The following is a 24,479-nucleotide window of genomic DNA, read 5'->3' on the forward strand; positions in this document are numbered from 1 at the left end:
GGCAGTTAGAGATGGGCAAGAAATGCTGGCCCAGCAAGTGACGCCTACATCCAGTAAAAATTAATTTAAAAAAGTTCCTCAGTATCTCAGTAACCTCCTCCAGCCCCACAACACTCTGTGTAAATACAAGTTGTTGATGATTATGCCCTGAGATAGAGAATGTGAACCCGATTCCCCTCGTCCACCAACACAGCAACTTCTTCATAAAAATTGAAGCACATGGGATTGGGGCGATTGTATTGAGATTGAAAACTTGTTGGCAGACAGTAAATAGAGTAAGAGTAAACAGGTCTTTTTCCAACTGGCAGGCAGTGATTATTGGGGTAATGCAGGATCAGTGCTGAGACCCCAGCGAGTCACCTGCCATGGGTCTTCTGTTTTTTTCCCCCCGTTTACAATGCATCATTTTTAAATTGTTGCTTCTTAATATTCTGATTTAAAACCATGGATAAGCTCAAACCACTTTTGGATAACCTGTGACTCCCTGATCAAGAATCTTACCGACCACTGCATGCTATTCTGGTCACCGTGTTATAAAAAAGATATCTCGGCACTGGAGAAGGGTACAGAGATGATTTTTAATGATGATATCAGAAACGTAGAAAGCAGCTCACCACCACCTTCTCAAGGTCAATCTGAGGTTAGCAATAAATGCTGGCCAAGCTCGCGATGTCCACATCCCATAAATGATTTTGAAACTGTGTTTGGTTATCTATCAGGAAAGGATTGACACGCTCACGCTTTCTTGAAAAATTAAGGCTGAGGGGGAACCTAATAGAGGGCTTCAAAATTATAAAAGGTTTTGAAATAGTGTTTCCTCTTGTGCAGAAGGGCAAAACTGGAGACCATCAATACAAGACAGTCGCCAAGAAACCCAATAGGAAATCCAAGATAAATTTCTCCACCCAAAGAGTGGTGCGAATATGGAAATCATGACCACAGGGAGTGAAATGAAGAGTATCGATGTCTTTCAGGGGAAGCTCAACAAGTATTTATGTAACTCATTCAGGATTTATTTCAAAAAAACTAAGAACAATAAGGTGACAGGAGATATTTTGAGGCATCTGAGAGTCTGTGTGTGTGTGTGAGGGTGTCTGTGAGTGTGTGTGTGAGGGTGTCTGTGAGTGTGTGTGTGAGGGTGTCTGTGAGTGTGTGTGAGGGTGTCTGTGAGTGTGTGTGAGGGTGTCTGTGAGTGTGTGTGTGAGGGTGTCTGTGAGTGTCTGTGTTACTTCTCATTGGTTTCACACCAACCTTCCTCTTTCTGAGCAGACATTCTGGCCCCTGATAAACCCATTGAGTGATTTGAATGGTACAATTCAGAGATTCTTCATCCAGGGTGAAACCACAGGCTGACTGTGTGCTGTGTAAAACCAGACATCTACACAACCTAATCCCACCTCTCCTGGAACAACGTGAAGTGACTACAATTTTCCAGATTGATTTCTTTGCTCTCAATATTCTTTCAGATAGTTCATAAATTCCATGAGTACGTTATCCTTTAACACCCCTATGGTGTCCAGTTTAAATACTTTCCTCAGTCTGACCAACATATAGCAATGGGATTGCTGCTATTACAGGGATCCATTCTGTAAATCTGATTCCTGGCTCTCTGGAGTAATGCATTGATCCAGACCTTCCCACTCAACACCAATCCATATCCCCATCTGAGTTCCAGATTTTAATATGATTTCTCAAAACACAGGCAGCAAAGTGGCACAGTGATCAGCAGTGCCAGGGACCCGAGTTCAATTCTGGCCTCAGGTGTTACAAGGAAGCTTACATTAACACTGCAATGAAGTTACTGTGAAAATCCCCTAGTCGTCACGCTTGGCGCCTGTTCAGGTGCACTGAAGGAGAATTTAGCACGGCCAATGCAGCTAAGCAGCATGTCTTTCGGACTGTGGTAGGAAACCTGAGCACCCAGAGGAAACCCATGCAGCTACAGAGAGAACGTGCAAACTCCACACAGTCACCCAAGACTGGAATTGAACCGGATCCCTGGCACTCTGAGGTAGCAGTGCTAACCACTGTGCCACAGCTCTCTGTGTGGAGTTTGCACGTTCTCCCTGTGTCTGCATGAGGTTGCTCAGAGTGCTCCGATTTCATCCCACACTCCAAAGATGTGTAGGTTAGGTGGATTGGCCATGGCAAATTGCCTCTTAGTGTATGGGTTGGGGGAATTAATGGGGTAAATACATGTCACACAAAATCCTCCTTCATCTCAAACTATAAATCTCTGTCCCCACAGACTTCCTCCTTCCTAAAGTAAAGTTTATTTATAAGTCACAAGTAAGGCTTACATTAACACTGCAATGAAGTTACTGTGAAATTCCCCTAATTGCCACCATCCGGCGCCTGTTCGGGTCAATGCACCTAATCAGCATGTCTTTCAGACTGTGGGAGGAAACTGGAGCACCTGGAGGAAACTCATGCAGGCCTATTGATATGATTCTCTGCCCACTGAGGTGGTGGAGGCTACCTCGCTGAATATGTTTAAAGCGCGGATGGATGGATTCCTGATCGGTAAGGGAATTAAGGGTTATGGGGATCAGGCGGGTAAGTGGTACTGATCCACGTCAGATCAGCCATGACCTTATTGAATGGCGGGGCAGGCTCGAGGGGCTAGATGCCGACTCCTGCTCCTATTTCTTATGTTCTTATGATTGATTGTAACACTATCCTCCACCTTCTTTTTCCCCAGTTCTCCTCCCCTGAAGGTGCTGACTCTCGGGATCAGTTTCACACTCACCTGCTGCCTTCCCCAATATCACCCAAGTGTCTAAATCTTTCCACCTGAAGTTAACAAACTGTTTTGTAAAGGGGACATCCCAATCCAATCCAGTGACTCCCCACATGTACTTTGTGTCAGGGTGGGGTCACTGTGCCCCCCACTCCCACTTTCCATCACAGTCCCAGGAGTTTAGAGACTGGGCTCCGGATGAGCAATGGCGGCCGCAGCTCCCATAATCGCCCACGATGGAGAAACCGCTCTATCCACCACGCGGGCGGGCCACATTGGACTGCGCATGTCCAGAGGAGAGGGGCAGCCGCGCATGTGCAAAGAGAGCTCACCTCCTGACCTTCATGCTGAAGTGTTGACCAATGGAAAGAGTTGGAGGACCGGAAGTACTCTGGTCCTCCAGTCAATCAGAGCGCGGGCGTTTTGTGAATGAACATGGAGATGCAGTCAGACAAAATCTTCCTGCTCTCTCTGTGAGTAAAACACTTTATTTTCTCCCCCTTTCAATTTATTTTCTCCCCCTTTCAATTTATTTTCTCATTCTGGGGAACATTGGGGACTTGCAGTAACTGAAGGGAAAGGAAGTGAATTCAGTCTGTACATTCCACACATTTTTACTCCAGTAATGTAGACATTTATCTGTTTGACAGCCTGCATGGAGATTTTCAGCTCTCTGTGGCCAGGACAGGAAGCAGTGAGCATGGATCTGTCAATCAGCCTCAATCAGCACCTTCAGGAGAATTGGGAGGGTGAATATTAGATACAACAAGAGTGAGAATGGAGGGAGAGTGTGTGGAGATTCACAGCTTTTGGGAAATGAGGGAGGAAAGAATGTTCCACAGAAAGTAGAATTGTCTCTTCTGAATTTCTATCTTGTATTGACAGTGATGACTTTAATAAATTCCTTTTACAGAATATCAGAAGGTGAGGATTTACAGACAGTAATCTCAAAGCAAATGTCACATCAATATCTGACAGAGTCATTCAATTCATCATGTCCTGAACATCATCAGCCTTTGTACCTAGAAGGAGAAATATTTCTCTGTTCTTTTTGCTTCTGGAGATTTTAAACATCAGCGTGACTGGGAATTTACCAAGTCTCACGCACACACCTGAGTGAGAGTGTTCCAGTGCACTGACTGTGGAAAGAGCTTTAACCAGTGACACAGTCTGAAAAAAACATTGCGGCATTCACAGTGGGGAGAGACTGTACCCGTGTTCTGTGTGAGATTTAACTGATTGTTTAACCTGGAGAGTCACAAGGACACCCGAACCATAGAGAAACCGTGGAAATGTGGGGACTGTGGGAAGGGATTCAGGTTCCCATCTGAGCTGGAAATTCATCGACGCAGTCACACTGGGGAGAGACCGTTCACCTGCTGTGTGTGTGGAAAGGGATTCTATGATTCATCCAACCTGCAAACACACCAACGAATTCACACAGGGAAGAGACCATTCACCTGTTCTGATTGTGGCACCGGATTTACTCAGTTATGTCATCTGCAGACACACCAGCAAATTCACACTGCGGAGAGACCATTTACCTGTCCTGTGTGTGGGAAGGGATTCACTGACTTATCCAGCCTGCGGATACACCAGCGAGTACATTCCGGGGAGAGGCCGTTCAACTGTCCTGTGTGTGGGGAAGGATTCACTTGGTTATCCAGCATGCGCAGACACAGAGTCACTCACAGCAATGAGAGACCCTATAAATGCTCTGAATGTGGGAGCGACTTCAAAAGCTCTCAGGTTCTGATGTCCCACCAGCGCATTCACACTGAGGAGAGACCGTTCAGTTGCTCTCACTGCTCAAAGAGATTTAGAATGTCATCCTATCTGCGGGTACACCAGCGAGTTCACACTGGGGAGAAACAATTCACTTGCTCTGCCTGTGGAAAGGGATTCACTCAGTTAACCAATCTGCAGAGACACCAGCGAGTTCATACCGGGGAGAGGCCATTCACCTGCACCGTATGTGGGAACGGGTTCACTCAGTCATCCCACCTGCAGACACACCAACGAGTTCACAAGTGATCACAGGGGTTGAATTCTGCTGTTATTGCTGCTGTTAATCACATCCGGGACTGGGCTCATTGGCAGGCTCTTTAACAGAAAGTGAGTCCCTCTAAGGTAATTGGCAAAAGAGCCAGAGGGGGAGATGAGACTTTATTTTTGACACAGCGATCTTAGAAAATGGGGTTCAGGGAGTCAATTAGCCCTTTCTCCCCTTTTCCCAAACTCTGAAATGATTGCCAGTGATAACCCTTATTGGTGACAGTGGTTAGATTCTATTCAGTATCAATAAGAGCTGACGCAGGCTAATGTCTGAGCAGTCGTATCAAAGTGCAGCAGCATTACCATTACACTCTGGGTAGAAGCAGCATCTCCACGGAAATGCTCCCTGCTCTGCCCCAAATGCCATGGCACCAGTTAATGCAATATGTGAAACCTCGACTAATCTCTGTGCTCGGGGAATCCCTCCTTATACTTTGTTACATCACAAAGTCTATGGAGACTGATTTAACCCAATCATTGCCGAGCCAACATTTGAACGGACCAATTACAAAACCAAATAGTGCAAAGGGACAAGAGGGACATGAGTCCCTGGAAGGTGTTGAAGATAATTTTCTGCAGCAGTGTGTTTCTGCTCCAATGAGAGGGCAGGCACTGCTGGACCTGGTTCTGGGGAATGAGTTGGCCCAAGTGGATCAAATATCAGCGGGAGAGCATTGAGGGAAGAGTGACCATTGTATCATAATGTTCAGGTTGGCCATGGAAAAGGACAAGGAACGATCCAGAACAGGGATCATTAATCAAGGGAAAGCCTCACCTTCGATGGGATGAGAATGGATCTGAGTCGAGTGAGTTGGAATCAAATGTTGGCAGAAAAGCTGATGGCTGAACAATGGGTCACCTTTAAGGAAAATCTATTGCGGGCAATGTCAGGGTATATTCCCTTAAAGGTGAAGGTTGGAGAACTAAATCCAGGGAACCAAATCGTCAAACCTGGAGAGTTACAAGGCCGTCCATACCCTGACGATATGATGGAAATGTGGGGATTGTCGGAAAGGATTCCATGCCCCCTGTGAACTGGAAACCCATCGACCCAGGCACAGCAGAAAGAGGCGTCCATCTGCTCTGTGTGTGGGAAGGGATTCATTGATTCATCCACTCTGCAGCGACACCAGCGAGTTCACACTGGGGAGAGGCCATTCACCTGCTCTGTGTGGGGGAAGGGATTCATTGATTCATCCACTCTGCAGCAACACCAGCGAGTTCACACTGGGGAGAGGCCATTCACCTGCTCTGTGTGGGGGAAGAGATTCAGTAATTCCTCCAATCTGCTGATATACCAGCAAGTTCACACTGGGGAGAAACCGTTCACTTGTTCAGAGTGTGGGAAGGGACTCAATGACTCATCAACCCTGCTGATACACCAGCACATTCACACGGGAGAGAGGCCATTCCCCTACTCTGAGTGTAGGAAGGGATTCACTCAGTTATCCAATCTGCTGAGACACCAGTGCACTCACACCAATGAGAAAACATTTAAATGCTCTGATTGTGGGAGTTGCTTCAGAAACTCTGCCGACCTGAAGGTCCACCAGTGCATTCATACTGGGGAGAGACCATTCTGCTGCTCTCGCTGCACAAGGAGGTTTCAAACGTCATCCAACCGACTGAGCCATTGGCGAGTTCACACTGGGGAGAGGCCTTTCACCCGCCCTGTGTGTGGATGGGATTCACTTGGTCATCGGAGCTGCTGGGACACCAGAGCAGTCACACTGATTGGAGCCTTTCTTGATGCTCTGACTGTGGGTGTTAATTGTATCGATTAAGGTGAACTACATGTGGAGGTTATTGATTGGATCTATAAAGGGACAGTTAGTGACGGTGCCTGGAGTTAGGAGGTATACACCTGTAATGTTTCACTCCGTGAATAAATCTACACCAAATAAAGATTGACTCCACCCTAAGGCTGTCAGGATTATCACATTCATTGCAGCGCAGGTTTCTTTCCTCAACTCCAGTAGATGTTCCGACAGTTTCAGGATCCACTTCTTGTTGGAAAGCAGCATCTCAGTAAGTTTCCCTTTGGATCATCGGTTATCCTCACCCGCTCTGTTGTGGGGTATTTTGAGATGGCCAATTATGTTTTAACTTAATGTAAAACTCACAAGGCAGGTATCTCTGTATAAAGATGTAACATTTATTTTAAAAAGACAAACAAACAAGCAGCTGCCTGGAGACCATCAAAGGGTTAAGTAGCTCCAGAGCGGCAAAAACCACTCCGATGGTTCTGACGTACAATCAAAAACAGATCAATTATAGATTTTATCAATAATTCCTGCCTTATATTAGCTTAAAATCAATTACATTTAGTATACACACATCAATATAAATCTCTATCAAGTACCCCAGCCAACCACATTCTGCCAGTCAGCATAATGATATCTCATTTATCCATTCAATGCCAGGTGCAAACACCCATCTTGGCTGAACCCATCCCTATTGCTAAGGAATTATAACCGCTCATCATAGAGGTCAAAGTGCATGTTCCCACCGGCTCATTGCCAAACTGAATAGACACGTGTTCCTGCGTCCAGGTACATATCTATTCTATGTCCAGACAATGAATATCTCTTTTCATAAAGTTTCAATGTGTGTTCCCTCATAAGAAACTTTCTGATATAAATTCTGCTAACTGAGGTCCCAGGCCTTTGGCTCTGAACTTTTAGCTGATACCATCATACATTGCAGCATCTTTGCTTTTGGGTGATGTGAGCAATACTTAGAACATTTTCAAAATACATTTAAAAATATCAGAATATGTTTTCAAATTGTAATTGTTTAATCTTCTTACTGCATACACATAGGTATAGTCTATTCCCCTGTTAGCTATCAACTAGTTTCAAGAATCATTCTGCAGGGCTTGGAAAGAGTGGACGTGGAGAGGATGTTTCCAAGAGTGGGAGAGACTAGAACTCGAGGGCACAATCTCAGAGTGAAGGGACGCTCCTTTAAAACTAAGATGAGAAGGAATTTCTTCAGTCAGAGAGTGGTGAATCTGTGGAATTCATTGCCACATAGGGCTGTGGAGGCCGGGTCATTGAGTGTCTTTAAGACAGAGATAGATAGGTTCTTGATCAATAAGGAGATCAAGGGTTACAGGGAGAAGGTAGGAGAATGGGGATGAGAATCATATCAGCCGTGATTGAATGGTGGAGCAGACTCGATGGGGCAAACGGCCTATTTCTGCTCCTATATCTTATGGTCTTATTTACTATTTACTATTTACAGAATTTACTATTCTGTCTGAAAATCTTATGAGCTGGTTAGGAATCCCCCTCTACCTGCTCCCTGTGAGGAGGCCGGATGTGGATTATTACCAAAAGTTTGATTGTCATTGGGGGGCCTGGTGGGTGGAAGCAGAACCTGGAGTTGGGCAGTGGGTGTTACCGTACTGGTATTGAGGCTCCTGGGTGGTCACACTGTGTTCCCCTTCTCCATGGGATGCCACCTGCGTGGGTTCATGGCGGGCACTGGAAATTTCCAGCGTACAGTTTAGTGTGGTGTTACATCCCCCTCCCTACAGGGTGTGGGCGGACAACATTCCTCCCTTTCTCCCTACACCCCACAAACAAGATTCCCGGAGAGAGGGATCCACTCTGAGTTACAGTCAGTACATTTAATCAATGCAGTAGATTGTGTGGACATAAAAGATTCTCCAGCTCTCCATTCACCTGGATCCACCTTGTAGATAAATATTAAGAAGTATTATTTCCCCCGAGCCTTCAATTGTCCCTATCCAAAACTCCTTTAAGCTTTAGTCCATCTTCATTGTCTTAAAGTCCGTTTGTCTCTGGAGTTTGTGTCAGTGCCTTGATCATTTCAAAATGTTTTCTTACTCTTCAGGCCATGTTAACCATTGCACGCCGTGTATTCTGAAGGAGTCTGCATCAGTGTCCTGTACACCCTGTCTGACTGGTAACTACTGTGAGGAGGCTGAGGGACCACTCCCACCTCTTTCCTGTGCTATTTCTCATCTGTACCCAGTCTGATCCTTCGTGTTGCTATTTCAAGCTAAGGACATCTCTCACGACTGTACTAATATCATCCTTCATTAACAGAGCTACCCCACCTCCTTTTCCAAGCTTCTTATCTTTTCAAAGTGTCAAATACTCTGCAATATTTAGTTCCCAGCCTTGGTCACTCTGTACCCATTGTTAGGATACCAGGCCGGAACTCCAAGTTATATTAGGAAGCCAGACTAGACACCAACATTTATCTTTTTGGGAAAAATGTGAGGAGAGGAGACTTTGCTCCAGGAGTGATGAGAAAATAGAGATTTTTAAAATATTAAAATAAACTTTATTCACAACTGTTTAAATACAACACTAACAACGTAAACAATTAACCGCTGAACAATACTTAAAATGAAAGGAAACAATTTAATTTCTAACTTAGCAACATCCATTCAGAGGTTCAAATCCCAATTTAAATACAGTTAACAAGCACAGATCATAGAGTCATCGAGGTTTACAGCATGGAAACAGTGTCTTCAGCTCAACTTGTCCATGGCGCCCTTATTTTTTTAACCATCAAGCTAGTCCTAATTGCCCACGTTTGGCCCATATCTCTCTATACCCACCTTACACATGTAACTGTCTAAACGTTTTTTAAAAGACAAAATTGTGCCCGCCTCTACTACTACCTCTGGCAGCTTGTTCCAGACACTCATCACCTTCTGTGTGAAAAAATTGCCCCTCTGGACCCTTTTTATCTCCCCTCCCACCTTAAACCTATGCCCTCTAGTTTTAGACTCCCCTACCTTTGGGAAAAGATATTGACTATCGAGCTGATCTATGCCCCTCATTATTTTATAGACTTCCATAAGATCACCCCAAAGCCTCCTACGCTCCAGAGAAAAATGTCCCAGTCTATCCAACCTCTCCTTATAACTCAAACCACCAAGTCCCGGTAGCATCCTAGTAAATCTTTTCTGCACTCTTTCGAGTTTAGTAATATCCTATCTATAATAGGTTGATCTGAACTGTACACAGTATTCAAAGTGTGGTCTTACCAATGTCTTCGACAACTTCAGTAAGACGTCCCAACTCCTGTACTCAATGTTCTGACCAATGAAACCAAGCATGCCAAATACCTTCTACATGCAGACAATCATAGATTCATAGAAACCCTACAGTACAGAAAGAGGCCATTTGGCCCATCGAGTCTGCACCGACCACAATCCCACCCAGGCCCTACCCCCATACCCCTGCATATTTTACCCACTAATCCCTCTAACCTACGCATCTCAGGACACTAAGGGCAATTTTAGCATAGTCAATCAACCTAACTCGCACATCTTTGGACTGTGGGAGGAAACCGGAGCACCCGGAGGAAACCCACACAGACACGAGGAGAATGTGCAAACTCCACACAGACAGTGACCCAAGCCGGAAATCGAACCCTGGTCCCTGTAGCTGTGAAGCAGCAGTGCTAACCACTCTGCTACCGTGCCGCAACTAGGGATGGGTAATAAATGCTGGCCAGTCAGCGACGCCCATGTCCCACGAATGAATAAAAGAAATCACAGAATTGTTTTGATTCAAAGTTGAGACCTCATCCACACACACAACACGAGTAGAGTCTCTCCCGCTGTGAATGCTGTAATATTTTTTCAGGCTGTATAACTAGTTAAAGCTCTTTCCACAGTCAGTGCACTGGAACACTCTCATTCGAGTATGTGTGTGTCTCAGTGATTTGCCACTCACATTGATGTTTAAAACTTTCTGAAGCAGACGGTACAGAGAAACATTTCTTCTTCTGGATTCAAAGGCCGATGATAATCAGATCCTGATGAGTTGAGTGAGGACGGGACGTTTGGTTTGAGATTTCTGTCTGTAAATCCTCATCACCTGATATCCTGTAAAAGAAGTTTATAAAAGTCATCACTCAGTACAAGATAGAAATTCAGAACAGATAATTCTAGTTTCTACGGAACATTCTTTCCCCTCTCATTCCACAAAGGCTGTAAATCTCCATCCCACACATTCTCCCTCCATTCTCACTCTGCTGTATCTAATATTTATCCTTCCAATTTTGCTGAAGGTGCTGAATCAGGCTGATTGACATATCCATGCTCACTGCTTCCTGTCAATCTTTTCAGTAAAACAATTAAACTAAATCAAATGAACTGAGGGACAAATAAACATTCTGCTCATCTTTTTGGCAAAACAATTAAACATGAAATAAATCACTAACTATTCTGTTAATCTTTTTGGCAAAAGAAGTAAACCAAATTAAATTAAATGAGGGATAGATCAAAAGGGCAGACCTCAAAAAGAAGGTAATCACCTGTCCTGGACACAGAGAACTGAAAATCTCCATGCAGGCTGCCAGACAGATATATGTCTATCTGACTGGACTAAAAATGTGTGGAACATACCGACTGAATTCACTTCCTTTCCCTTCAGTTGCTGCAAGTCCCCAATTTCCCCCAGAATGAGAAAAGAAATGGAAAGGGGGAAACATTGATTTCCTCCCAGATGTTGTCCAGAGGAGGGAGTTTCACTCTGAAGCTCATTGGACAACTTCCGCATTGTGACGCCACGATAGAGCCGAGCCTGAATCAGCCAATAGACATCGGCCTGCTCCGCCACGACGTCCTGGGGTTCCAGTCCGCAGGCCCGGGCGAGCGGACGCGGGAACCCCGACCCCACCCATTGTTCCCCTCCTCCTGCACCTCCTCGAGCCAAGGTTTCCAAGGCAACCGGCTGGCGGCTCCGGCCAGAGCGAGAAGCCGCTCGGTGATCTCCCCCTCCCCCCGGCCCAGGACTGCGCATGTCCAAGGGAGAGGGGCAGCTGCGCATGTGCGGAGGGCTGCCCGCCCCTTCCCACCAGCACGCAGAGGTATTGACCAATGGGAAGAGTTGGAGGACCGGAAGTACCTTTCTCCTGCAGCCAACCAGAGCCCCCCCATTGCCTGAATGCGGAAACCAGACAATGAGCTTGTTCACCCGCGAAGCTGCTGCTGCTGTTCTCGCTGAATGAAGATTGAGCTATAGACAGACTCAAACTTCCTTCTGTCTCCCACATCTGTGAGTAAAACACTTTCTTTTATCCCCCTTTCCATTTCTTTTCTCATTCTGGGGAAAATTGGGGACTTGCAGCAACTGAAGGGAAAGGAAGTGAATCCAGGGAGGCTGCAGACTCTGGAAAGGTTGGCCCAGGTCTCTCTCCCTCTCTTAAAGACATTGACATCCTTTGCTCCCTCAGCTTGACACATTGATTTGTCTGGTTAAAAGGATGGTCCCTTTCCTAATGTTCACAATTAAAGGGCTGGTTTCCCCAGGGGATGGCTGACATTTAATAGAACAATAAATTAATATAGGACAGAGATATGCCTAGTGTTGTTACATTGTAGATTTAGTATATTATTTATGGTTCTGTAACAAAGTACATTTATAATTATTTCTCATCTTGTAATGTAACACTGAAGCTATGTTATATATTTCCACTCATCGAGTCATTACAGCGCAGAAGGAGTCCATTCAGTAACTCGAGTCCATCCCGACTCTTTGTAGAACAATCCAGTCAGTCCCATTCCCTTTCTATATCCCCTTTCCCCTGCAACTTTATTTCCTTCATGTGCCCATCTAATTTCTGATATATATTAAAGGGGACAGTAAACTAATATCGGACAGAGACATGTCTGATGTTGGTTTTTTTTTATTCATCCTTGGGACACGGGCATTGCCGGCTGGGCCAGCATTTATTGCCCATCCCTAATTGCCCTTGAACTGAATGGCTCGCTGGCCCATTTCGGAGGATGGTTGAGAGTCAACCACATTGCTGTGGCTCTGGAGTCACATGTAGGCCAGACTGGGTAAGGACAGCAGATTTCCTTCCCTTAAATTCAAATTCCACCATCTGCCGTGGCAGGATTCGAACCTGAGTCCCCAGAGCATTAGCTAAGTTTCTGGATTAATAGTCTAGCGATAATACCACAAGGCTATCAGCTCCCCTGTTGTTATATGGTACAGATTCGATATATTATTTATAGCTCTGTAATAAAAAACACTTATTATATCTGGCTGTGTAATTTTGGACTGCAGCTATATTTTATATTTCCAACAATCTCTTCCCTCAGAGAATTGTTAGTATCTAGATTTCTCTTCCATAGTGGAGCAGTGGACCAGTGGAGGGATTGAATATATTCAAGGATGAGTTAGACAGTTTTCGAATGACAAGGGAGTCAATAATTATTGGGACCAGGCTGGAAAATGGAGAGAAAGCTCAGATGAGGAAGGATTTCTTCACTCAAGGACGTGGTGATGTTTTGGATTCTCTACCCCAGAGGACTATAGAGCCTCAGTCATCAAAAATTTTCAAGAGAGGGATTGATAGGTTTCTAGATAGTGAAGATATCGATGGATATGGGGGAAAGTGTGGGGAAAATAATGCAGAGGTAGATCAACCAATAATCTCAATGAATGGTTGAGCAGACTCGATGGGTCGAATGCTGACTGCAGCTCCTATTTGTTCTGATTTCTGTGCTGGACAGGAAGCAGTGAGCATGGATCTGTCAATCAGCCTCAATCAGCACCTTCAGGAGAATTGGGAGGGTGAATATTAGAGACAGCAGAGTGAGAATGGAGGGAGAGTGTGTGGGATGGAGATTTACAGCTTTTGGGGAATGGGAGAGGAAAGAATGTTCATTAGAATCATAGAATTGCTGCATCTTATCAACCGTCCCTGAGCTTTCACAATGAATCCCACTACTGAGGACACCCTTATCTCTGACTTGTCTGTACTGCTGGCAGTCTCACAAAGCAGCTGCCTGTGTGCTGATACGGGAGGCCCTGCTGGGCAAGTTTAATGCTCCATGACTGTGTCTTTAATGAATGCTCCATAAACTAGAAATGTAGATTTGAATTTCGATTGTATTCTGAATTGCGATTTTTTTTTTCTAAATTGACTTACAGGATATTAGACAAGGAGAAATCAGACAGAAATCTCCAACATCACATCTAGATCTGACAGAGTGACTCGACTTCTTGGGACCTGAATATCATTGGCCTTTGAATCTAACAGGAGAAATGTTTGTTTGGCCTCTTGGCTTCAAAAGATTGTAAACATCGCTGTGACGAGAAATGCACTGAGATACACACACCCGAGTGAGAGTGTTCCAGTGCACTGAGTGTGGAAAGAGCTTTAACCAGTTACACAGCCTGAAAATGCATCGCAGCATTCACAGCGGGGAGAGACTGTACCCGTGTTCTGTGTGAGATTTAACTGATTGTTTAACCTGGAGAGTCACAAGGACACCCGCACCATGGAGAAACCGTGGAAATGTGGGGACTGTGGGAAGAGATTCGGGTTCCCATCTGAGCTGGAAATTCATCACCGCAGTCACACTGGGGAGAGACCATTCACCTGCTCTGTGTGTGGGAAGGGATTCACTCATTTATCCAGCCTGCAGAAACACAATCTCACTCACACCAATGAGAGACCATTTAAATGCTGTGACTGTGGGAGTGGTTTTAAAAGCTCTCAGTATCTGATGTCCCACCAGCGCATTCACACTGAGGAGAGACCGTTCAGCTGCTCTCACTGCTCAAAAAAATTTAGAACTTCATGCAACCTGCAGATTCACCAGCGAATTCACACCAGGGAGAGACCGTTCACCTGCTCTGTGTGTGGGAAGAGATTCACTCATTCATCCAGCCTGCTGAGTCACAATCTCACTCACACCAATGAGAGACCCTTTAAATGCTCTGACTGTGGGATCAGATTCAAAAGTTCTCAGGTACTTAGGGTCCACCAGCGCACTCACACTGAGGAGAGACCGTTCAGCTGCTCTCACTGCACAAAGAGATTTAGAACTTCATGCAACCTGCAGATACACCAGCGAGTTCACACTGGGGAAAGGCCGTTCACCTGCTCTGTGTGTGGGAAGAGATTCACTCAGTTATCCAGCCTGCTGAAACACAAAGTCACTCACACCAATAAGAGACCCTTTAAATGCTCTGACTGTGGGAGCGGATACAAAAGCTCTCAGGGACTGGTGTCCCACCAGCGCATTCACACTGAGGAGAGACCATTCAGCTGCTCTCACTGCACAAAGAGGTTTAAAACGTCATCCAACCTGCAGGAACACCAGCGAGTTCACACTGGGGAGAGACCATTCCCTTGCTCTGTGTGTGGGAAGGGATTCACTCAGTCATCCAGCTTGCTGAGACACAAAGCCACTCACTCCAAGGAGAGCCCCTTTAAATGCTCTGCCTGAGAGGCCGGCTTCAGAAGCTCTCAGGAACTGATGATCCCCGAGCACATTCGCACCGGGGAGAGGCCGTTCAGCTGCTCTCACTGTTCAAGGAGGTTTAGAATATCATCAACACTGCTGAAACACCAGTGAGTTCACACCGGGGAGAAACCATTCACCTGCTCGGTGTGTGCGAAAGGATTTACTCAGTTATCCAGCCTGCCCAGACACAACATCATCACACCCAGGAGAGACCCTTTAAATGTGGGCGTGGCTTCAAAAGCTCTTGGGAACTCATGTCCCACCAGTGAGTTCACACCAGGCAGAGGCTGGTCACCTGCTCTGACTGGGAAGGGATTCACCCAGTCAGCAAACTTGGTGAAACACCAGTGAGTTCACAAGTGATTACAGTTCTGGGATTATTCTTGTGAATCTTTCTTGCCCCTTCTCCAGTGCCTCTATTTCCTTTTTCTAAATGGAGATCACTAATAGAACACCACAAGTCACTGACTTCCAGTCAGAAAAACACCCTCCACCACTACTCTCTGACTTCTATGGGCAAGTCAATTCTGAATCCAAGTGGCCAAGTCACCGTGAATCCCATGCATCTTAATCTTCTGGATGAGCCGACCATGAGGGACCTTGTCGAAAGCCTTACTAAAATCCATGTTCACAACATCCACTGCTCTACCCTCATCGATCACCTTCGTCACCCCCTCGATAAAATCGATCCAGTTAGTAAGATGTTGACGGTGCTCCCACTGCAGTCCTGTGATGAAAATATAGACTGGTTGGTGAAATGTAGATAACAGGTAGAATTGATATCTAATGAGGACTTTATACTTTAGAATTGAATACAGGGCTCATTGTTACTAACGGGGAAAGAAGGGTTAAAACCCTTACCCAGAACCCTTTTCACACACACGTGGACATCTCTGAATCTGACGCACACCAAATGGAACGTTACACAAGGGGCTGGAATTCACTGGAATTTCTTAACAACCTTTCAATAGAAATGTCCTGGTACCGACTGTGACAAAGGACACAACAGACAGCAAGAACCAGGAGGAACCTTTAACCCAGAGAATGTTAATAACCTTGTTCAGGACACCGGTGCCAGGCACAGGAGGATCCCAGGAAAAACGCAACATTTAATTTCTGTCTGTTTCACAATTCTAAATGACTGATTCTTTAACAAAGGAATGTTTAAAAACAGCATTGTGATATTCCAAGGTCAACTGTGTCTGGGAAAGGGGCACACTGATGTGTTTTTATTTTAAACAGGAGGATCCATTGAAAAGCAGCTCTGGACGATACGAGCACCTCCTGACCTACTTTCAATTCATTACAAATCACCCATCGCTTTCCATGGAATATTCTTTATTCTTTCCTGGGATGTGGACACTGCTGGCAAAGCCCCAGCACACGTTGCTCAGCTCCTAATTGCCCTTGAACGGAGTGAGTTGCTCGGCCATTTCAGAGGGGCAGTTAAGATTCACCCACATCGCTGTGTGGGTCTGGATTCACATGTAGGCCAGACCGGGTAAGGATGGCAGATTTCCTTCCCTAATAGGGGGTATTAATAGGGTGAACCGGACGGGTTTTTACAACAGTCGATAGTTTCATGGTCACTGTTTCTGAGACTAACTTTATATAATTCCAGATTGATTCACTGAATTCAAATCCCACCAGCTGCCTCTCCCCAGATCCTTTGCTGCATCTCTGCATTACTCGACCAGTGACATTCCCACTATCCCACCACCTCCCCTGAATGGAATATTCCACACAACCCCTTAGTTAAACAGGAAGGAGAAAAGAGAAAGGCTTTGAACTTTGGATGACCTCATCACCAACTACAGAAACCTTAAAGCTGACCATTCTGTAAAAAATTTAAAACTTAATTTTTATAAAACACAGAGTAAGAAATAGGTGAAAAGTAACGATGGACGTTGTGACTGACATCAGAAACATTGATTGACCGGATAAACACTCACTACATCACAGAGCGATCCTCAACCATTAAAGAATTGACCCACAATAAGGAATGAGAGAGCCTTATAAAAAGGGGCATGAGTTTACACAGAGAGGCGACACCCACAGCTGCTCAGGATGATGGAATTCAGTTCAGGAAGGGGATAAAGTGAGAAGCTTTTGTGATTCAAGGCAGAAGTATTGAACAATCTGGAATCAGTGCTTCTCGAGCTTGCTGACTCGCCGAACACTTCAATTAATCTCATCATAAAAACTCCCAGTGTAAATAACATGGATTTGACTGACAAATGTTGAAGTGTTGATTTGGACCCACAAGTTTTGACTTCCCATTTGAGCCTCAGGCACCTTTCTGTCTCTGTTGCTCATGTCAATGACAGCCAGGCGACGGAGCTGAGGGCTGAATTTAGCTGCAAATAACGGGGCCTGCGCCCCAGTTGGGAAACTGCCCTGAGCGTCGCACTAATACAGAGACAGGAAGGTGCTGGAGGACTGACTGGGAAATGGGCCTCCAACCAATCAGGGCACCGGAGGAGGTGACCAGGGCTGATGGTGATGTGACCCCCGCGGTTCAGTGTCCCTGTATCCAAAGCGGGGAGTCACAGGAACAGGGGACAGAGCAGCTGAAGAGAAACCATTTGTGTCCAGAACATTGTGAACATCCTTTTACTCTGGTTGTCTTTGATCCTCAAGTCATTTTCTGTTTGTTTTAACCGTGTTCTGTTTCATTAATAAACTTTTATCAGTAAAAATATTTGATTTTTCTGGACTTTTCCTGATGAGATTGATGCACTTTAGGGAAAGTGGGTGAGAGGGGTTGGCAGGCTCTTTAACAGAAAGTGAGTCCCTCTAAGGTAATTAGCAAAGGAGACAGAGGGGGAGATGAGATTTTATTTTTGACTCAGCGATGTTAGAAAATGGGGTTCAGGGAGTCAATTAACCCTTTCTCCCCTTTTCCCAAACTGTGAAATGATTCCCAGTGATACCCTTATTGGTGACAGTGGTTAGATTTTATTCAGTATCAATAAGAGCTGACACAGGCTAATGTCTGAGCAGTCGTATCAAAGTGCAGCAGCATTACCATTACACTCTGGGTAGAAGCAGCATCTCCACGGAAATGCTCCCTGCTCTGCCCCAGATGCCATGGCACCAGTCAATGCAATATGTAAAACCGCGATAAATCTCTGTGCTCGGGAAATCCCTTCTTATACTTTTTTACATCACAAAGTCTATGGAGACTGATTTAACTCAATCATTGCCCGGCTAACATTTGAACAGACCAATTACAAAACGTGTCATTGAACCATCTGTACCCGCCCAAGCCACGTCAAACTCTAAAACCAATTGTCTTCCCACGCTCCGTCCCTGGTACAGGGAGTCAGCATTCCCAAACAGTGAAAACATGGTGGCCTTGACACACAGGTGTCATCCAGGATTCAAGGCACTCTTGTTTTCTCTGTCCTCTGGGAGCTGTTTATCTCCCTGTTCCCACACAGCAAGTCATCTGTTCTCAGCTCTGCTGGATTTCTGCTGACATTTGGCCCCTTTTACACCTTTCAGATCAATAAAACATTTGGTCAATGACCCAAACCACAACTTCCCATCCTGTCACCTGTCAACCATCCTTACCCAGAGCATAATCACAACAGGAATAAAAACAGGAGAAGTGTAACAATCAAATTCAGAATAAATGCATAACCAGTTATAGAATCTAATATAATATTCACTAATTAGCAAGAAAGGCAATTAAAGGCAGCCATGTTGCTGTGGATCTGGAGTTACATGTTGGTCAGACCAGATAAGGTGGCAGATTTGCTTCCCTAAAGGACATCAGTAAACCAGATGGGCTTTTATGACAATCAACAATAGTTTCTAATCATCATTAGACATGTAATCCTAGATTTTCATCTAATTTATATTTCACCAGTTGCCACAATAGGATTCGAACCTGGGTCCCGAGAGCATTACCCCGAGTCTCTGGGTCACTCGTGCTGTGACACTGCCACTACACCATCGCCGCCCCAATATGGAAATATAGTTCTGGGTGTTCTCCTGGACCATACCTTTTGTTGGAAACCACACATACAATATATTAAAACAAAATAATCAAAGAGTATTGAAATTCTGAGTAAAACTAAATTTATATTGGATCCACAGTCATTGTATATTTTGTATTGTTCATTTGAGATGATTCTTCAGAGGTTTGGGGAAACGTTATAAAGCATGAATATTTGGGCGACATGGCGGCACTGTGGTTAGCAGTGCTGCCTCACAGTGCCAGGGACCCAGGTTCAATTCCTGGTGTGGGTCACTGTGTGGAGTCTGCACATTCTCCCTGCGTCTGCATGGATTTCCTCTGGGTGCTCCAGTTTCCTCCCACTGTCCGAAAGACATGCTGGTTAGGTGCATTGGCCATGCTAAATTCTCCCTCAGTGTAGCCGAACAGGTGCCAGAATGTGATGACTGGGGGATTTTCATTACCTTCATTGCAGTGTTAATGTAAGTCTACTTGTGACACTAATAAATAAATTCGAACTTTAACTTTATTAATCTGATCTATATGTTACGGAAAAAAGCCAAATGAATAGTACTAAAGTGAATTTTCAAGAACTGAGCAACAAATTATTTATAAAATGTCCAGGTTTTGAAGTTTAGGGAGTCAGTTGAACTGAAAACTGCAATGATTTTGGATGAAGCAAAAAATGAATCATTGCCTGAAAATTTGCAAAGAAACTGTTGACTTTAAGGGATGATGATCATGAATTAAATAGAAAAAAACAAGTTTAAAACATGTTATGTTTGTACAACTTTGAAGTCTGTGTATATTTCAGTTTGTGGATGAATCTTTGGAATGCTTTGGGTGAAGATTTGAAAATATGTGTAAATACAGTTTTAAAACAATGTATAAGCTTCAAATGTTAGTTTATATGAAGTCATGGAATAAAATAATGGTATTATCTGTGAGTTTAATAGAGATACTATTTGAATAATCAGAACACAATAATGAGAAAATTATGTGACTGGGAACTGGAAATGATGAAGTATTTGATCCGTATTTGTGAAAAGGAGTTGAGATTTATAAGTTTGTACTTTTTCCGAGTCCTTTTTGATCAGGTGTTTATTTTATTTCTGGGCAGTGCAATATAGTATCTGAGTGCGGCACGGTGACACAGTGGTTAGCACTGCTGCCTCACGGCACCAGGGACCTATGGTGAATTCCCGGCTTGGGTCACTGTCTGTGCGGAGCCTGCACGTTCTCCCCGTGTCTGCGTGGGTTTCCTCCGGGTGCTGCAGTTTCCTCCCATAGTCGGAAAGACATGCTGGTCAGGTGCATTGGCCATGCTAAATTCTCCCTCAGTGTCCCCAAACAGGCGCTGGGTTGTGGCAACTAAAGGATTTTCACAGTAACTTCATTGCAGTGTTAATGTGAGCCGGTTTGTGACACTAATAAATAAATATACTATTATAGTGTCATGTTCAAAATAAAGAAATCAGTTCAGTGTAACTTAGGTAAGGGGCCCATTAACTACTCCCACAAGAGACCTCATCCCTTTACCATTTCTTATCTCAACTCAAACCGATCCTTCATCCTGATCTTTCAGGCTAAGGTGGTAGCTCTGTACTGAACTAATGTCATCGTTAATTAATGGGAGATCCTGTCACCTTTTCCGAGCATTCCATTATGTCAAATACCCTTCAATATTTAGATCCCAGCCTCCGTGACATTTCAACGAAGTCTTTGTAATGTCTATCAGGACACACACATTTATCTCTATCCGCGCTGACAATTCATCCTTTTTGTTATAAATGCTGTGTGCATTTTTAGAGATTCAATAATCTAATAGGGATTTTATGTGAAACCTCTTTACCAGCGAGTGGTGAGACTATAGAACTCACTATTACAGCGAGTGGTTGAGGTGAACAGCATGAATACATTGAAGGGGAAGCTAGATACATACATGAGGGAGAGAGGAATAGAAGGATATGCTGATGGGGGGAGATGAAGAGGGATGGGTGGAGGCTCATGTGGAGCATAAATACTGACACAGACCAATTGAGCCGACTGGCCTGGCCCTGTGCTGTAGACTCAATGGAACAGAGACAAATGTTTTTATTTCAGATCTACCTGTAGCGTTAGGAAAAACACTATTTACTGTCCAGGATTAAATAAACATCCTTCATCAGCTTTTGTGGATCATTTCAGTGGAAATGTGCTCTCCCACGCTCAAAGAGCATCAGCCCACTGGAAACAAAGTCATGAGACCGGCCAGTCCAGCAGAAAGAAACCCTCTGACCCTCCCATTTCATCACCTGTCAGAATGAACATGGTTCAGTCCTGGGTGTGATTAACAGCAGAATCCAATGCTTGTAATCGCTTGTGAATTCGCTGGTGTCTCAGCAGGTGGGATGATCGTGTGAATCCCTTTCCACATTCAATGCAGCTAAACGGTCGCTCCCCAGTGTGAAGTCGCTGGTGTGTCAGCAGGTTAGACAATCGACTGAATCCCTTCTGACACACAAAGCAGTTAAATGGCCTCTCCCCAGTGTGAACTCGCTGGTGTGAAATCAGGTTGGACGAATCACTGAATCCCTTGATGCACATTGAGCAGGTGAATGGCCTCTCCCCGGTGTGGACTCGCTGGTGTGTCTGCAGGCTAGATGCCTGACTAAATCCCTTTCCACACAGTAAGCAGGTGAACGGCCTCTCCCCAGTGTGAGTTCGCTGGTGTGAAAACAGGTTGGACGAATCACTGAATCCTTTACCACACTCAAAACAGGTGAAGGAAGCCTCCCCAGTGTAAAGTTGCTGGTGTCTCAGCAGGTTGGCGGAGTTAGTGAATCCCTTCCCACACACAGAGCAGGGAAATGGCCTCTCTCCGGTGTGAACTCGCTGGTGTGAATACAGGTTGAATGACTGAGCAAATCCTTTACCACACATGGAGCAGATAAACGGCCTCTCCCCAGTGTGAACTCTCTGGTGTGTCTGCAGTGTGGATGAATCGCTGAATCCCTTCTCACACATGGGGCAAGTGAATGGCCTCTCTCCATTGTGAACTCGCTGGTGTATCAGCAAGTGCGATGACTGAGTGAATCCCTTCCCACACTGAGAGCAGGTGAATGGCCTCTCCCCAGTGTGAACTCGCTGGTGTGTCAGCAAGATCGATAACCGAGTGAATCCTTTCCCACACTTGGAGCAGGTGAATGGCCTCTCCCCGGTGTGACTGCGTCGATGAATTTCCAGCACTGATGGGGAACAGAATGACTTTTCACAGTCCTCACATTTCCATGGTTTTTCCATGATCCGTGTGTCTTTCTGTCTCTCCTGCAGTTTTCACAATACGTGCACTGGAACACCGTCACTCGGGTTGCACGGGCCTTGATGCTTTTCTGTTCACACCAATGGTTCACCCAATTCAAACAGCTATACGTTTCTTCTTCCAGATTCAAACCGATGACATTCAGCTCCCATGAATTGAGTGACTGTTCGATCTTGACATTTCTATCAGTAAATCCTCTCCTTCTAATATCCTGTAAAAAGAATTTACAAAAGTCATCACTATCAAAACAAGATAGAAATTCAGATCAGACAATTCTAATTCATGTGGAACTCTGCAAAGGATGTCAATATCTTTAAGAGAGAGAGAAACCTGGGCCAATCTTTCCAGAGTCTGCAACCTCCCTGGATTCACTTCCTTTCCCTTCAGTTGCTGCGAGTCCCCAATTTCCCCCAGAATAAGAAAAGAAACGAAAATGGATGTTATCTATCTTGACTTCCAAAAGGCCTTTGACAAGGTGCCTCACGGGAGACTGCTGAGTAAAATAAGGGCCCATGGATTGACGATTGGCTGTCAGACAGAAGGCAGAGAGTTGGGATAAAAGGTTCTTTCTCAGAATGGCAACCGGTGACAAGTGGTGTCCCGCAGGGTTCAGTGTTGGGGCCACAGCTGTTCTCTTTATATATTAACGATCTAGATGACGGGACTGGGAGCATTCTGGCCAAGTTTGCCGATGATACAAAGATAGGTGGAGGGGCAGGTAGTATTGAGGAGGTGGGGAGGCTGCAGAAAGATTTAGACAGTTTAGGAGAGTGGTCCAAGAAGTGGCTGATGAAATTCAACGTGGGCAAGTGCGAGGTCGTACACTTTGGAAAAAAGAATAGAGGCATGGACTATTTTCTAAACGGTGACAAAATTCATAATGCTAAAGTGCAAAGGGACTTGGGAGTCCTAGTCCAGGATTCTCTAAAGGTAAACTTGCAGGTTGAGTCCGTAATTAAGAAAGCAAATGTAATGTTGTCATTTATCTCAAGAGGCTTGGAATACAAAAGCAGGGATGTACTTCTGAGGCTTTATAAAGCACTGGTTAGGCCCCATTTGGAGTACTGTGAGCAATTTTGGGCCCCACACCTCAGGAAGGACATACTGGCACTGGAGCGGGTCCAGCGGAGATTCACACGGATGATCCCAGGAATGGTAGGCCTGACATACGATGAACGTCTGAGGATCGTGGGATTATATTCATTGGAGTTTAGGAGGTTGAGGGGAGATCTGATAGAAACTTACAAGATAATGAACGGCTTAGATAGGATGGACGTAGGGAAGTTGTTTCCATTAACAGGGGAGACTAGGACGCGGGGGCACAGCCTTAGAATAAAAGGGAGTCACTTTAGAACAGAGATGAGGAGAAATTTCTTCAGCCAGAGAGTGGTGGGTCTGTGGAATTCATTGCCACAGAGGGCTGTGGAGGCCGAGACGTTGAGCGTCTTCAAGACAGAAATTGATAAATTCTTGATTTCTCGAGGAATTAAGGGCTATGGGGAGAGAGCGGGTAAATGGAGTTGAAATCAACCATGATTGAATGGTGGAGTGGACTCGATGGGCCGAATGGCCTTACTTCCGCTCCTATGTCTTATGGTCTTATGGTCTTAAAAGGGGGAAACATTGATTTCCTCCCAGATGTTGCCCAGAAGAGGGAGTTTCACTGAGTCTGAATCTGAATCAATCGAGCTTCCGCATTGTGACGTCCACAAAGGAGCCTGCCTGAATGAGCCAATAAGAATCAGTCTCTTCCGCAATGACGTCATGGTGTTCCAGTGCGCAGGCCCGGGCGCGCGGACCCGGGAGCCCCGCCCCCATCCATTGTTCCCCCTCCCCCTGCACCTCTTCCAGCCAAGGTTTCCAGGCAACCGGCTGACAGCTCCGGCCAGAGCGAGAAGCCGCTCGGTGATCTCCCCCTCCCCCCGGCCCCGGGATTGCGCATGTCCAAGGGAGAGGGGAAACTGCGCATGTGCGGGGTAGCCCGCCTCCTGACCTTCATTTTCGGGTGTTGACCAATGGGAAGAGTTGGAGGACCGGAAGGACTCTTGTCGTCCAGCCAATCAGGTCTTTGTGACACTCAGATTGAGCTGCACACAGACTGAAACTTCCTCCTGTCTGAAGGGAGTTATTTGAGATGATATGGATTACAGCTTCATATCCC

The 24,479-nt window shown here is 45.2% G+C and overlaps 1 protein-coding gene across 1 annotated transcript in view; it reads left to right on the forward strand.

The window, feature by feature from the left end:
- Nucleotides 1–24,479, forward strand: part of LOC144486582 (uncharacterized) — a 34,353-nt gene that overhangs the window by 2,290 nt on the left and 7,584 nt on the right. The window contains exons 2-3 of the mRNA XM_078204637.1: nucleotides 1,467–1,486; nucleotides 6,321–6,555. Of these exons, the coding sequence (XP_078060763.1) occupies nucleotides 1,467–1,486; nucleotides 6,321–6,555 (255 nt within the window). The remainder of the gene's footprint in view (nucleotides 1–1,466; nucleotides 1,487–6,320; nucleotides 6,556–24,479) is intronic.

This window comes from Mustelus asterias, unplaced genomic scaffold, assembly GCF_964213995.1.
Source record: "Mustelus asterias unplaced genomic scaffold, sMusAst1.hap1.1 HAP1_SCAFFOLD_402, whole genome shotgun sequence".
Taxonomy (NCBI): domain Eukaryota; kingdom Metazoa; phylum Chordata; class Chondrichthyes; order Carcharhiniformes; family Triakidae; genus Mustelus; species Mustelus asterias.